We start from the raw sequence: 16979 nt of genomic DNA on the forward strand, positions 1-16979 counted from the left end.
TCTTGTACTAAACAGAGCCTCTAGAACCAATCAACTTTTTTAAGCTGAAGAACATGGAGAAAAAGCTTCTTTCTACACTGTACTAACAAATGTACTCCGATGCCAAAATGAGGAGCTCCTATGCATATCGCATGAAAAGGAAGAGGCGCGCATGCATAAATAAACAAATAAATAAATAATAAAAAAAATAAATAACCCCCAGTCCAGTGCTTACCTCTACCATGTATAAATATGGATCTGCAAGAACACAGAGAAACAAGTTCACAAAACCAACGTTTACTTTTTCCAGGAATCATTGTGACTTTAATTAAATGTCCCAAATACATTTCATCATGATCAGCAACTGCAGTCTCTGTCTTTATTTCCCGTCTGGTACATTACTGTATGCGAGAGAACACAGCTGCACTTGTGTTATGTTTCATTGGAATATGCTCGGTTTTGAATACACAGTACCATGCGGCGAGCATAAAAGTCCCTGTATTCAGCTGGCAGTTTATCCAGTGCTCCCAGCGCCCGCTCCAGGGTCTGCAGGGCCCACGCCGCTGCCACTGGGTCCTTGTTTCCGTATGGGTCCTTCTTACTGTAGCTGTCCAGGGGCAGGTGGCGCCAGAACACATTGACTCCAACGCCGAACTGAAGAGCCAACGTGTTGTGAAACCAAAGGGCTGGAAAACATTAGCGCACAGTTTCATATCTTTTCATTTGTTATTATTTAATTTGCAAAAACACTATGAGGGTGCATGCAGATGTGCAGAGTTATGAAAATCAGAAGACAAAATTAAGAAAAAAGGAAACCACTTAAATATATTTATAATGCACAATTCAGGGCAAATGAGATAGTGCAAGATCTCTGAGCTCAGATATATATACAGTGGGGCAAAAAAGTATTTAGTCAGTCACCAATTGTGCAACTTCTCCCACTTAAAAAGATGAGAGAGGCCTGTAATTTTCATCATAGGTATACCTCAACTATGAGAGACAAAATGAGAAAAAAAAATCCAGAAAATCACATTGTCTGATTTTTAAAGAATTTATTTGCAAATTATGGTGGAAAATAAGTATTTGGTCAATAACAAAAGTTCATCTCAATACTTTGTTATATACCCTTTGTTGGCAATGACAGAGGTCAAACGTTTTCTGTAAGTCTTCACAAGGTTTTCGCACACTGTTGCTGGTATTTTGGCCCATTCCTCCATGCAGATCTCTTCTAGAGCAGTGATGTTTTGGGGCTGTCGCTGGGCAACACGGACTTTCAACTCCCTCCAAAGATTTTCTATGGGGTTGAGATCTGGAGACTGGCTAGGCCACTCCAGGACCCTGAAATGCTTCTTATGAAGCCACTCCTTCATTGCCTGGGCGGTGTGTTTGGGATCATTGTCATGCTGAAAGACCCAGCCACGTTTCATCTTCAATGCCCTTGCTGATGGAAGGAGGTTTTCACTCAAAATCTCACGATACATGGCCCCATTCATTCTTTCCTTTACACGGATCAGTCGTCCTGGTCCCTTTGCAGAAAAACAGCCCCAAAGCATGATGTTTCCACCCCCATGCTTCACAGTAGGTATGGTGTTCTTTGGATGCAACTCAGCATTCTTTCTCCTCCAAATATGACAAGTTGAGGTTTTACCAAAAAGTTCTATTTTGGTTTCATCTGACCATATGACATTCTCCCAATCCTCTTCTGGATCATCCAAATGCTCTCTAGCAAACTTCAGACGGGCCTGGACATGTACTGGCTTGAGCAGGGGGACACGTCTGGCACTGCAGGATTTGAGTCCCTGGCGACGTAGTGTGTTACTGATGGTAGCCTTTTTACTTTGGTCCCAGCTCTCTGCAGGTCATTCACTAGGTCCCCCCGTGTGGTTCTGGGATTTTTGCTCACTGTTCTTGTGATCATTTTGACCCCATGGGGTGAGATCTTGCATGGAGACCCAGATCGAGGGAGATTATCAGTGGTCTTGTATGTCTTCCATTTTCTAATAATTGCTCCCACAGTTGATTTCTTCACACCAAGCTGCTTACCTATTGCAGATTCAGTCTTCCCAGCCTGGTGCAGGTCTACAATTTTGTTTCTGGTGTCCTTTGACAGCTCTTTGGTCTTGGCCATAGTGGAGTTTGGAGTGTGACTGTTTGAGGTTGTGGACAGGTGTCTTTTATACTGATAACGAGTTCAAACAGGTGCCATTAATACAGGTAACGAGTGGAAGACAGAGGAGCCTCTTAAAGAAGTTGTTACAGGTCTGTGAGAGCCAGAAATCTTGCTTGTTTGTAGGTGACCGAATACTTATTTTACCGAGGAATTTACCAATTAATTCATTAAAAATCCTACAATGTGATTTCCTGGATTCTTTCCCCCATTCTGTCTCTCATAGTTGAAGTGTACCTATGATGAAAATACAGGCCTCTCTCATCTTTTTAAGTGGGAGAACTTGCACAATTGGTGGCTGACTAAATACTTTTTTGCCCCACTGTATATACACACACACATCCACCCATTATCTGTAGCCACTTATCCTGCTCTACAGGGTCGCAGGCAAGCTGGAGCCTATCCCAGCTGACTATGGGCGAGAGGCAGAGTACACCCTGGACAAGTCACCAGATTATCGCAGGGCTGACACAGAGAAAACCATTCACACTCCCGGTCAATTTAGAGCCATCAATTAACCTAACCTGCATGTTTTTGGACTGTGGGGGAAACCAGAGCACCCAGAGGAAACCCACACAGACATGGGGAGAACATGCAAACTCCACACAGAAAAGCCCCCATCGGCCACTGGGCTCAAACCCAGGACCTTCTTGCTGTGAGGCGACAGTGCTAAACACTACACCACCGTGCCACCCTTGTATATATATATATATATCAGTGGCGGCTGCTGGTTTTTAAAACAGGGGAAGCCCATTTTACGCATTCATCGTAAAACCTGTAGGCCGGATATCAAAGCATAGAAAGGTGTGCCCCATTAGCATAGTGAACTAGACAACCCTACCTAGTGGCAGAAAGTATTTTTGCTTGTACATTTCATGTTATAGTCTGGCTTGCCAGGCTAGTGCCTCATATCCTTAATCAAAAATATCAAACATCCAAAAATCACTGGCTATTCAACGAAGAGCCTTGAACATCATACCCTGATATGCAACACAGAGTCTTTAACACAACACCCAGCTGTGCAACACATCCTTGAACATCTTCTGCAACAGTCTGGAAATTCATAACCAGGTAGGCTATGCAACACACAGAACCTTGAATATTATACCCAGGTATAACCTATAACACAGAGCCCACCATTCTCTTAACATTACTGAACAATATACACACTTCAGATTCATGAACATTATATGATGCACACTATTTATACACAAATTCTGCCCTCCGCTCCTTTTCCAGAAAATGGTCTGTGACCCTGTCATACTAGCTGGTTGTGCTTTCCAGAGACTTCACCAATTTCTGTTAGCAGCTAGCACTGCAGATCCCAATAAGGCTCAAGCTAGCCTACAACCAGATTGAACTACAAATTAAATAAACGAGTGAATTCGCAAATGATCAAACTGATAGAATGGATGAAAGTTAACGGAGCACAACGAGTAATATTTACATTTATTTACAGAGTAATGTACAGAGACATCAATGAGAAGAAACGTTTATATGAAAAGAAATTCGGACAGCACTTTGGCACACGACTACACTTTCTCGACATCCGCTGGGGACTGACTGATCATGCTTCCGTGTTCCTCGCCGACGCCGAAGTACAGAGCCCGCCCTCCTCATGTCTTTCAAACACTACCTCCAATAATCCTTCATCAGCCCGGCTTCTTGTCTCTCCCACTGTCTCGTTTAGTCCCAGAGAAGCCCGGCTTCCCTGGAAGTGACGATTTTGTCGATTTTAACCAATAACAACTAGCCGAAATTGGCTGTTCAGAGCCCTCTCATAGACTGCAACGGATACCCGGCTGCCAGCCATAGAGCCCGTTGAAATAAGAAAGGTTACAGCCAGTGTTGCCAGATTGGGCGGTTTTAAGTGCATTTTGGCGGGTTTTGAACATATTTTGGCTGGAAAACGTCAGCAGTATCTGGCAACGCTGGTTACAGCCTGGCAGCAAAGGTGATTCTCGTAACGAACTGCAAGTTCGTCAGACATCACTCAAATAAGTTACAGGATAGTTATGAACGTAAATACAATCTTGGGCATATATTATGTTATGCAAGTTATTGTTTTAATGAGAATTCAACGTCGTAGATGCCGCAGTTTGGGGAGAGAATTTTAGGGGAAGCTCGGCTTCCCTTGTTGTCTCTGAGAAATCGCCCCTGATATATATATATATATATATATATATATATATATATCCCTGTGATGACCTGGCGACTTGTCCAGGGTGTACCCCGCCTTTCGCCCGTAGTCAGCTGGGATAGGCTCCAGCTTGCCTGCGACCCTGTAGAAGGATAAAGCGGCTAGAGATAATGAGATGAGATATATATAACAACACCGCACAGCTGTAATATTTATATATCCTTTCATATTTGTCTCTAATTGTTTTATAGTGGCTAAAGAACATCTTACCTGGGATGAAGAGCAGATCACCTGGTTCTAAAATACACTCATATCGACACGCTTTCACAAAATTTGGATATCGCTCCAAATCTGGAGAGTCGACATCCAAAACCTCAGACTTATCACCTGATCAAAGAGAATAAAGTGACACGATGCTATATCATTGACATCTTATGTAAGGTTTAAAAATTAGTAATGTAAGAGAATTGACACTCACCTGACAGGTACAGGTGTAAGGCATCTTGGGGGCTGTAGAGAACGACACGCTTTCTCCCCGTTACCTGAGCCAGCAGATTGTCCATTACCTGTTTGAGGAACAGAACACAATTAAAATGAAGGGAATAAAATAATTATTTGGGAGATAATTATAGGAAATTAAAATAATACACATTCTGGAGATGCATTGGATTCAGAGAACTGCTTTTTGAGGATGTGCCACCCATGACTGATTGGTTACTGGAAATACACACACCAGATAATTTAATGGAGATGCTTTTCTGCTCACCATGTGTGAAAAGAGTGGTTATTGAAGTTGCTGTACCCTTCCTGTCATCTCAACCCAGTCTGGCTACTCTCCTTGGACCTATCTCACTGACTAGGCATTTCCTGCCCACAGAAATGTTGCTCACTGGGTGGAATTTTTTGTTTGAGTGTAGGTGTTTCAGTTAAAGTGTCTGGTGCACATGAAGTGCACCCAATCCCTCATTATCATGTCAATATGCAGTGTTTTTGTGTTTGTATTTTTGAACAGTTTGATAATGGTTGATTTTATTTCATTTACTGGCACACTTTTCCTCATATTTTCTGTAGTATAGGTTACATTCTATACGTGTTCGACAAATACATTTTCTATCCTACAATATTTGTTCTGACCTTATGTAACATAAATAAACCCATGAGAAAACAACCAATTTGTTGACTGTCTTCTGTTGGCTTGAATGTTTGCCTGTGTGCTTACACAAGGGCTGTTTCACAATCCACACACCACCACAGTAATGGTACACTAATTGGATGTGTTTTTATTTTTCATGTGCTCTGAGCTCATTTCCAACAGGGATCAATAAAACCCCTGCCCCACACCAGGTGTCAATCACAGCAGAGTTAGAACAGTGCATGATCTACAACAAGTGCAACGCATTTAGAATATGTTTTGATTGGACATTTTAATGCTTTTTAATGACAGTACCAAGTGGACAAAAGAGCTGAAAACTGGTCACCTGGATAACAAACTAGTAATTAGTTCAATAACATCGTGCTGAGTAATAGTATGGTGATGAGATTCTCCTCACATCGTAGTGGGTCCATAGCTGTAAGCCAGGTGAGCTGATGCGGAAAACACTGGAGAAAAACTGCTCAGGCTCAAAAAACGGAGGTATGTGGAAATCTTGTGCCAGGTCAGGGAACTGCTTCCTCAGGTCAGCAGGCTCCTAAAAGGAAAATGGTTTAAAATGGAGTGATGAGAATTAGTGAAAATGCCATTGGAGAAATTTCAATAAAGTCTTTATAATAGCTATAAATGGCAGTATGTATTTATTTTAGAAATCACCATCTATGGCAAATTATATTCATATTTAACAACATTGTGGAAGTGTTTGAAACTCAAATGATATACACATTTTGTCAACAACAACAACAATAATAATGTATTTGGGCCAAAAAATTTTTAAAAATAGAGCTGAGATTAAAAAAAAAAAAAACTCAGAATTTCTGAGATTAATGTTGGAAATTTAGGCAAAAAATTAAACCTTTGATATCTTCTGAGATTAAAAAGTCACAAATTTACAAAAAAAACCTGGAAAATTAGTTTTGAACCAGATCACTCTGCAAGAATAGATCAACGTCGTCACATCACAGACGCCACGACTGAGCCGAGAGTTATAGGAAATGCAGTCCTCAATCACACAAAATAAAAGAGTAAAGTGCTAAGAGATTTTCAACTACATTTCTCAGAATGGGGCGGCACGGTGGTGTAGTGGTTAGCACTATCGCAGCAAGAAGGTCCTGGGTTCGAGCCCAGCGGCCGACGAGGGCCTTTCTGTGTGAAGTTTGCATGTCCTCCCCATGTCTGTGTGGGTTTCCTCTGGGTGCTCCGGTTTCCCCCACAGTCCAAAGACATGCAGGTTAGGCTAACTGGTGGCTCTAAATTGACCGTAGGTGTGAATGTGAATGGTTGGTTGTCTCTATGTGTCAGCCCTGCAATGACCTGATGACTTGTCCAGGGTGTACACCGCCTCTCACCCATAATCAGCTGGGATAGGCTCCAGCTTGCCTGAACAGGATAAGTGGCTACAGATAATGGATAGATGGTTGGATGGATTTCTCAGAATGCACTGCAGCCAGGAAGCACATGATTGTTGTGCTTCCAGGATACAATGGGAGATGAACATATAAACCACACAGGTAAGCGGTTTATAAAATGTATACTTATTGTGTAAGAGCAGTTTGCCATTATGCCCAGTGCATGAGTTATTTTTATCTGCCCAAATTGCTGTTATTTTGAGCCAAGAGTTACAGGAAATGCAGTCTTTTCCTATACCTTTCAGGAATATAAAAGAGTAAAGTGCTAAGAGACTTTCAACTACATTTCCCAGAATGCACTGCAGCCAGGAAGGAAGTGATTGTTATCTCAGATTTTTTTTTTCTTTTTTGACTGTGAATTTGTGACTTTTTTTAATCTTGGAATTTCTGAGGTGTTTTTTTTTTTTTCTTACAAATGTATGGCTTTATAATCTCAGAGAACATCAGAGTTTCTTTTCTCATAAATACACAACTGTCATCTCAGATTTTTTTCCTTCTGAATATTCCTCCCCTCGCTAGCTTTTTTTTTTTTTAACCTACAATGGCCCGAATATGCCATTGCATAATAATAATAATAATGAAAGGCAACTGTACCTTACGAACATCATCTCCAAGTGATCTTAAGTAGTAACTCTCATCCTGTTGAAATTTGTTGTGGTTCAGAACCATTCTAATTGAATTACAATCTCAAATCTTTAAAGATGCACAGAATGTTATAGAGCTTATATATTTAATAGCGTTAAATGATTGCAGTACCTCAGAGGACATTAAAACACACAATCTACTGAGTTATAATGCAACAAATTTTCACTGAATGTTATTTAAATGCAGGAAATCTAGCTATGGATCTCCTACTTGATCCATTTTTTTCCCTTAAATTCAAAGACCTGCTCCTTCTTCCCTTGGATTTCTTCCTGAATAGTCTTCTATTCCTATACTAGATACTACATTATGGGTGATTATCTTGACACTATTAGAAGTAGTGTACAGTTTAGAGCACAGCCCTGGTCTGCCGGTTACCTTATGAATGAAGAATTCTTCATGCTCTGCTTCAGCTGCAGCTCTCTGGACAAACTTGTCAAACCGTAATGTTCTGAGACATAAAGAATAAGAAAGACATTTTAAAGGATCCAAAGTTACACATTTCTATATTCATTCATTCATTCATCCAGCTTCAGTATACACTTTGTCCTGGTCACAGTCATGACAGATCCTGAGAACACTCATCACAAGGTGGGAATACACCCTGGACCATGCACCAGTATGTTTTTCTGGAGGAAGGAATTCAGAGAACCCAAAGGAAACTAGGAACCCTGATACTGTGAGGTGAGGTGGCAATGCTACCCACTGCACAAGCAGTTATAAAACCTTATATTCATGTTAATCACTTAACATACTTGTATATGAAATTCTTATGCAGAAAGTCCATCTGAGGAACAGAAGACACATGAACTTTGACCTCCTGGTCACCTCCCTTTGCTGAAAGGTAATCCACTGTCCATTTTTCCAGGCATGGTCCTAAAGACACTCCCTTGAGCACTGCCGGTTTTCTCTGAGAAATAAACACAACATGGCCAAAAATTTGATTATTCACAATGCTGGAGGACACAATCAACCATTGTTTTTATAGTTCTTACAGTCATTAATGTAATTCTATATAAACCATATAGGGTCATTCCACGCCAAACGTCCGAATGCTCCCGCTCGACCATCTCAGATTTACCTGAAAAAATTCCACGAGGTTCACACACTTCCCAATAGGAAAAGTCCCAAATTTCAGCTCCCAACTCATTATAGTTTTGTCATAAAAAAATATTTAGGCAGCTAACCCCAGACACGTTTTCAGCAGAGTTTTCTAGGGAGCCACTTTCACATTGCTGTATCTAGAAAACTATTTGAGCCAAGTCTTTCAAATTTTCAAGGGCTAATATCTGGCTAAAGTACTCGTAGTATATGGAGTTTTACAAATGTGCTTTCGGTTTATCATAGCGTTCTGGCAGCTTGAATTTGCTCAAAAATTCAACTCTTCAAATCTGGCAGCATATTTGAAGGACTGTTGAAAGTGTAATATTAAAGATAGAGGCTTGATATTGCACATGCACCTTACCACACATGCTGTGTACTTTGTATTCAAAAACTGTCCCTCTGAAGCATGGTCTAGAAGATATTAAGGTTTAAAAATTGGAAAAAATAATTTGGTGCCATTTTTGGCATGGTATAGCAAAAAAATGATAGGTCCCACCAACATAAAATTGGCTGTTTTTGAAAGATTAGATGTATGTTTCTAACATATCCAAAAATTGTGATGGTGTTTTGCCTTAATGTTGCAAAATGATTTTTTGAAAATGGTGTTTGCATATATACACAGCATTCATGGCCTATGAAGGCACTTCCAGATGCTAAGAACACGCCATGAATTTATTTTGCACAGCTTAAACTTAATAAAATGCTTCATTTGATTCATGGTAAAGTACACTAGAAGGATAGCCTATATGCCATTTTTAGGTATTGCAATATTGGAACTCCAATATTGGTGAAAACTGAAACTTGTCACAAACCATTACATATCTGTTGTACCATTATTTAAAAGAGAAAAAAAAAAAAAAAAAAAAAAAACTGTATGCATTGGCAACTTAGGGAAAGCTATTGTAAATTATCTGAACTCTTTAATGAATCTTTCAGATGCTTCGATGTCACATTCCTGAATTGTATATAGACGTCCAGTTGTAGTTCTAGGAGCATCTATTTTAGAGATGATGTGTTGCACAGGTACCCAGCACAAATCTTCTCTCATTGGCCAGAAGAAACTTTTTGCTGGGCCATGTGGATGCATAAATTGTATCTGAACATCTTGCTGATCTTCAGATGTCTCTCTGATGCTTCCAACCCACCAGTGATGGTCATAAACACAGGTTATATATTGGCCAGGTGTCATGTCACTGATCTGGAGGCCATGTGAAAACTCTTCTTCAATATGTTCTCTCTCATAGTTGACCAAAAATCCAGCAATTCCAGACACTCTGCTGACCTCAATTGTTGTGGCATTGACTGGCTTGAAACAGTGATTATCTCTAGTACCTGGCACCGTGAATGCCTTTGCGAATCTGCTTTCCAGCTTGTCAGCCATGGACTTTACACTTTCTTTGCTTATCCACATAAATTTCACCCCTAGGATGTTTTTTTCCACCCATTTGAAGAGGTCTTCAGGGGTTAGGATGTGGTTTGTATCAGTGGCCTGCAGACTCGCTCTTGCAGCCTCTCGCTTTACTGTGCCACCTATTCCATCACATGGTGACTTACCGTGTGATGTTCCAAAGAAGTTCCATTCCGCAGAAACACCGAAGTCTGATGAGTGATAAAGCAGATTGATAAAGCTTTTGCGGTTTTTATAATGAGCAGCAGCTCCATCACTGAAATAGTGAATGGTCTTCAAAGTGGGCAGCAACTTCACTTCGGGTATAACACTGCACAGAAAAGTGTACACAGCTTCTGTATCATGCTTAAGACAATCACTCACTATGCACATACTTGAACATTTAAGCTGGTCATCCTCCGTGTAGTAGATCACAAAAGGATGCAGGGTACACTGGGAGTTATCCCAGTGGTAACCCTGGGCGGCATCTTGAACAATAAAAGAGTAATTCTCAGCAAAGTCAAGAAGTATGATGCATTCATCTGAGTGCAGTTCTTCCTTCAGTTGGCATAAACGATGACTTTGATGCTTTGCAATAAAGTCATGAACCGACAGTTGGTTTACTTTTTCCATGAGCAAATCCAGGTAGTCTTCTGTTGAGATGGTGTAGTCCAAAAGAGTTGTTCTGTCAGTTGTCACCCACTGCTTGAAGCTAATGTTGTCTACATCATCACTTACTTTGTCATTCAAAAAGTGTTCTAGATTTGTGGATCCTGGGCACTCTTCACACCTGTGTAACATGCATTCCATGTTCTGTGTGGAACACACAAGATGGTTCAGGAGATCTGTGTGGGTGATTTTCTCTGCTTGGTTTTCAGTTGGGAAAGCAGAAAGCATTAGCTTCACATTCTGGTGGTACACACAAACACAAAGTGTCCCTCTAGCACCTACAGTTATGCACTCCTTGGGACGGAGTGAGCAAAATTTGGAGATTCCTATCTTCAGGTCAGGGTTTGATTGCTTGAATAGCTGGAAGGCTTCATTCAGATTCATTACAATTAATCATTTTTGCTTGTGTACTCTCTTGTCTCCTTCTTTGACACTCTTAAAATCTTTACCAGGCAGTGGTCTAGAAATATCATCCTGGTGAAAAAATGCAATAACTTTGTTTACAGTGTCTGTACTCAGTGGTCTTCCTATTGAGGGTGTGATGACAGGCAAAATACCATGTTCTAAGCGCAGATCTCTTGCTCGTCTGACTAGACGCTCACTAACACCAAATTCATCAATGGTCTTTGCAATACTCCAGCTTTGTGGTACCAAAGTTAATAACTTGATCTGCTCCTGCTTTCCAGTCGTGATTGATAACTTTTGCTTCAAAGCTGTGACAAGATAGCCAACATCACTCACATCAGCAGATGATGTGGTCATCATAGGAGCAGCCCATGACGTTGAAGGGACTGCAGCACACCAATGTAGCATTTCCTTGGTCTTGTGGCCAACTTCTTCAACCTTTCTCTTAATGTACGCTTCCTTATCCCTGGGACTGACTCGTGAGATTTTACATGGGGAAAGTCCAATAGCAGTGAAGCACTTATCCAATTGGTCTTTTATGTCTTCCTGTTGTACATAGTCAACATGATCATGATCAACATGCTCTTGCAATGGAACTTTGACTGACACTTTATACATATGCTTCTTGCACTGCATGCATACTTTCATTCCAGCCTTTACAGATGTCTTTCCAATGGCCTCTGCTTGGGACAGAGAGATGATGCGAAGATTTTTTTTCATAGGTCTTGCATGTAAGCCATATGGGTTGCTGCAGTTTTTTTGTAGAGAAGAGTAACAATCCAGGTTTATTTTCTTATGGTACAAACATATAGTTGCATCAGGTGGTACATCATCCTGCAGACTACACCTGTGCTTCAGGAGCATTTGGTCATCTTTTGACAGAGAAGTGATGGATACCAGTTGTCTTGGTCTGAAACAATAGAAGCATAACATGTCAAAATGATGGTCAATCAGCAAAGTTGCAAGAAAAGTATTAATGTAAAGTAAGTATTAAAGTAGTTAGACTTACATTGCATAACTCTTGGTGTAATCCAACCTGTGGCAGTCTTCAGCACATCCCAACACAGCTCCAATAAAACATGGAGCCAAAGATGCCATCTTGAAAACTGTGAGCCTGCTCATTCTAGTCATTTAAATAGTCAATCTGATTGCAAGTGGCTCGTTCTAAATACAGGTGTGAACATTTACTAGAGTGCCTTGGAATCTGATTGATGTGGGGATGGTATGAGACACTTGCATCCACATTATGTTCTGCAGTGTGCATGCTCAATTTGACACATTTCTGTTTCTATACCTAATGATTACATATAAGTTGACCTTCAAATATAGTTTATCATGAATCAAATGAAGCATTTTATTGAGTTTAAGCTGTATGTAATGAATTTAAGGCGTTCTCTTAGCATCTGGAAGTGCCTTCATAGACCATGAATGCTGTGTATGTGTGCAAACACCTCATTTTCAAAAAATCATTTTGCAACATTAAGGCAAAACACCATCACAATTTTTGGATATGTTAGAAACATATATCTAATCTTTCAAAAACAGCCAATTTTATGTTGGTGGGACCTATCATTTTTTTGCTATACCATGCCAAAAATGGCACCAAATTATTTTTTCCAATTTTTAAACCTTAATATCTTCTAGACCATGCTTCACAGAGGGACAGTTTTTGAATACAAAGTACACAGCATTTGTGGGAAGGTGCATGTGCAATATCAAGCCTCTGTCTTTAACATTATACTTTCAACAGTCCTTCAAATATGCTGCCAGATTTGAAGAGTTGAATTTTCGAGCAAATTCAAGCCGCCAGAACGCTATGATAAACCAAAAGCACATGTGTAAAAGTCCATCTACTACAAGTACTTTAGCCAGATATTAGCCCTTGGAAATTTGAAAGACCTAGCTCAAATAGTTTTCTAGATACAGCAATGTGAAAGTGGCTCCCTAGAAAACTCTGCTGAAAACGTGTCTGGGGTTAGCTGCCTAAATATTTTTTTATGACAAAACTATAATGAGTTGGGAGCTGAAATTTGGGACTTTTCCTATTGGGAAGTGTGTGAACCTCGTGGAATTTTTTCAGGTAAATCTGAGATGGTCGAGCGGGAGCATTCGGACGTTTGGCGTGGAATGACCCTATAGAGAACTATAAGCCATAATCTTCAAAATTAAAACAAACAAACAAAAAGGCTTGAAATATTTCACTTTAAGTATAATGAATATAGAATACAGTGGTGCTTGAAAGTTTGAAACACGGCTGTCCACTCAGATTTGTGGACCGGAACTAACTGCTGTATAGATCATTTTAGACCGCAACCCTGTTCTTTATTCTGGTTGATTAATTTTTCTATATCAGCAGGTTTGACAGTGTTTCCAGCTGCATTAATGTACTCATTCTAATAGGAATTTTTATTATATAGACACGAGGGTTTTACTGGGAAATACGCCACTCGCATTTTTTCATATAAATTACATCCAGGACATCGGGTGACATATTTTTCAATATCCTGACTAGTGAGGAAATCAATTAATTGTTTTGATAAATGTGGGTATTTTTTGTTTGTGAATGTGTCAATATAATTAAAACATCACACGTTAGCTTGAAGATATGAAGCTTATCTTCTCGTTGAAAAAACTCACGTTTTTCATAGAAACTCATTTTTCATTGCAGATCTGAGTGACATAATTAAATAATATTGGCTGGCGTTGAGTGGTATATCAGATATATTCCATTCAGCTAGCATGATACTGAATGAGTCGAAGATAAGTTCAATATCATGCTAGCTGAATGGAATATACAGTGGTGCTTGAAAGTTTGTGAACCCTTTAGAATTTTATATATTTCTGCATAAATATGACCTAAAACATCATCAGATTTTCACACAAGTCCTAAAAGTAGATAGAGAACCCAGTTAAACAAATGAGACAAAAATATTATACTTGGTCATTTGTTTATTGAGGAAAATGATCCAATATTACATATCTGTGAGTGGCAAAAGTATGTGAACCTCTAAGATTAGCAGTTAATTTGAAGGTGAATTTAGAGTCGTCAGGTGTTTTCAATCAATGGGATGACAATCAGGTGTGAGTGGGCATCCTGTTTTATTTAAAGAACAGGGATCTATCAAAGTCTGATCTTCACAACACATGTTTGTGGAAGTGCATCATGGCATGAACAAAGGAGATTTCTGAGGACCTCAGAAAAAGCATTGTTGATGCTCATCAGGCTGGAGAAGGTTACAAAACCATCTCTAAAGAGTTTGGACTCCACCAATCCACATTGTGTACAAATGGAAGAAATTCAAGACCATTGTTACCTTCCCCAGGAGTGGCTGACCAACAAAGATCACTCCAAGAGCAAGACGTGTAATAGTTGGCGAGGTCACAGAGGACCCCAGGGTAACTTCTAAGCAACTGAAGGCCTCTCTCACATTGGCTAACGTTAATGTTCATGAGTCCGCCATCAGGAGAACACTGACAACAATGGTGTGCATGGCAGGGTTGCAATGAGAGAGCCACTGCTCTCCAAAAAGAACATTGCTGCTCGTCTGCGGTTTGCTAAAGATCACATGGACAAGCCAGAAGGGTATTGGAAAAATGTTTTGTAGACGGATGAGACCAAAATAGAACTTTTTGGTTTAAATGAGAAGCGTTATGTGTTGGAGAAAGGAAAACACTGCATTCCAGCATAAGAACCTTATCCCAATCTGTGAAACATGGTTTGGGCTGGTTTTGCTGCATCTGGGCCAGGACGACATGCCATCATCGATGGAACAATGAATTCTGAATTATACCAGTGAATTCTAAAGGAAAATGTCAGGACATCTGTCCATGAACTGAATCTCAAGAGAAGGTGGGTTATGCAGCAAGACAACGACCCTAAGCACACAAGTCGTTCCACCAAAGAACTGTTAAAGAAGAATAAAGTTAATGTTTTGGAATGGCCAAGTCAAAGTCCTGACCTTAATCCAATCAAAATGTTGTGGAAGGACCAGAAGCAAGCAGTTCATGTGAGGAAACCCACCAACATCCCAGACTTGAAGCTGTTCTGTACAGAGGAATGGGCTAAAATTCCTCCAAACCGCTGTGCAGGACTGATCAACAGTTACCGGAAATGTTTAGTTGCAGTTATTGCTGCACAAGGGGGTCACACCAGATACTGAAAGCAAAGGTTCACATACTTTTGCCACTCACAGATATGTAATAGTAATATTGGATCATTTTCCTCAATAAAAAAGTATAATATTTTTGTGTCATTTGTTTAACTGGGTTCTCTTTATCTACTTTTAGGACTTGTGTGAAAATCTGATTATGTTTTAGGTCATATTTATGCAGAAATATATACAATTATCAAGGGTTCACAAACTTTCAAGCACCACTGTATATGAAAGTTTACCTTTTCTTGAATTAAATTATGAAAAAATGAACTTTTTCATGATATTCTAATTTTTTGAGATACACTAGTACATGTCATGTAAGCATGGTGGTGCAGTGGTAACCAAGACGTCTTGGTTTGATTCTGAGCTCAGTTTACTGTCCATGTTTAGTTTCCATATGTTTTCACTGTGGGCGGCACGGTGGTGTAGTGGTTAGCGCTGTCGCCTCACAGCAAGAAGGTCCGGGTTCGAGCCCCGTGGCCGGTGAGGGCCTTTCTGTGCGGAGTTTGCATGTTCTCCCCGTGTCCGCCTGGGTTTCCTCCGGTGACTCTAAATTGACCGTAGGTGTGAATGTGAGTGTGAATGGTTGTCTGTGTCTATGTGTCAGCCCTGTGATGACCTGGTGACTTGTCCAGGGTGTACCCCGCCTTTCGCCCATAGTCAGCTGGGATAGGCTCCAGCTTGCCTGCGACCCTGTAGAACAGGATAAAGCGGCTAGAGATAATGAGATGAGATGCTTTCACTGTGTTCATTTGGGGTTACTCTGGGTTCTCTGGTTTCCTCCCACGCCAGTAGTAGTGTGGGTGTGTGGTTCTGTGCGATCAACTGGCATGCCATCCTGTCTCTGTATCTTCATTCAGTGTTGCCAGATTGGGCGGTTTTAAGTGCATTTTGGCAGGTTTTGAACATATTTTGGGATGGAAAATGTCAGCAGTATCTGGCAACACTGTCTTCATTACGTATAGAAAATGGATCTGTTCTGGGACTATGAGGAGGGGGGGGGGTGTCCTGCAGGAAAAAGGCATGCTGACTATCTATCCATAGCTTCTATTAACAAAAACCTATCCATCCATATCTGATCTATAGCCGCTTATCCTGTTCTATAGGGTCGCAGGCAAGCTGGAGCCTATCCCAGCCGACTATGAGAGAGAGGCAGAGTACACCCTGGACAAGTCGCCAGGTCATCACAATGCTAATACAGAGACAAACAACCATTCACACTCACGGTCAACTTAGAGCCACCAATTCGCCTAACCTGCATGTCTTTGGACTGTGGGGGGAAACCGGAACAAACCCACGCAGACACGGGAAGAACATGCAAACACCACACACTGGGCTCGAACCCAGCACCTTCTTGCTATGAGGCGACAGCGCTAACCACTACACCACTCTCAAAACGAATCTACTACTTATCAAATATATATTTTTATTTTACCAGAGGGTATATCTCCTTTATGAAAAGCTCCTTATCCACATCTGTGAAGACTGACACCTCGACCCTCTCCTGACTTTCCATCCAGAAATCTGCTCTTTATACCTTCTCCAGCCCTTCCTTTGATCTCAAAGCTAGCTTTTCTGTCTCGCTGTTCAATCCCAAATAGATACATAGTACACTATGTAGGGTGTAACTTCCGCTACTTCCATACCCTTAGTAGTGCACTCCTAAACGGAATGTGTGTCTATTTGGAACGCGACCTTCGTATATTTTGGTGCATTACTTCCATCTTCCCCAGAAACAGAATTGTGTACTTAAAACACACGCACTTTTCACAC

At 40.6% G+C, this 16979-nt stretch overlaps 1 protein-coding gene across 2 annotated transcripts; it reads right to left on the reverse strand.

The window, feature by feature from the left end:
• Positions 1-275: 275 nt before the first annotated feature.
• Positions 276-16786, reverse strand: tyw5 (tRNA-yW synthesizing protein 5). Of its 2 annotated transcripts, XM_060936736.1 has the most exons (8): positions 16642-16786; positions 8243-8397; positions 7866-7938; positions 7440-7484; positions 5837-5974; positions 4765-4852; positions 4557-4673; positions 276-665 (listed from the first exon to the last, which is right to left on the reverse strand). In XM_060936736.1, the coding sequence occupies exons 1-8, from the start codon at positions 16720-16722 to the stop codon at positions 412-414; spliced, it is 951 nt and encodes a 316-aa protein (XP_060792719.1). In that variant the 5' UTR covers positions 16723-16786; the 3' UTR covers positions 276-411. The 2 variants fall into 2 exon arrangements, with proteins under 2 accessions (XP_060792719.1, XP_060792720.1); XM_060936737.1 differs by lacking the exon at positions 7440-7484.
• Between the last annotated feature and the right edge of the window lie 193 nt (positions 16787-16979).

Source organism: Neoarius graeffei, chromosome 13 (assembly GCF_027579695.1).
Source record: "Neoarius graeffei isolate fNeoGra1 chromosome 13, fNeoGra1.pri, whole genome shotgun sequence".
NCBI lineage: Eukaryota > Metazoa > Chordata > Actinopteri > Siluriformes > Ariidae > Neoarius > Neoarius graeffei.

What these genes read in the sequence shown, in the direction of transcription:
- tyw5 (XM_060936736.1), bottom strand. Translation starts at nt 16,722, where the DNA reads ATGGAAAGTCAGGAGAGGGTCGAGGTGTCAGTCTTCACAGATGTGGAT. An exon ending in AAGAATTCTTCATTCATAAG is followed by an intron (nt 7,485 to 7,865) that starts GTAACCGGCAGA and finishes AAATTTCAACAG; the next exon opens with GATGAGAGTTACTACTTAAG. An exon ending in AGCTATGGACCCACTACGAT is followed by an intron (nt 4,853 to 5,836) that starts GTGAGGAGAATC and finishes TTCCTCAAACAG; the next exon opens with GTAATGGACAATCTGCTGGC.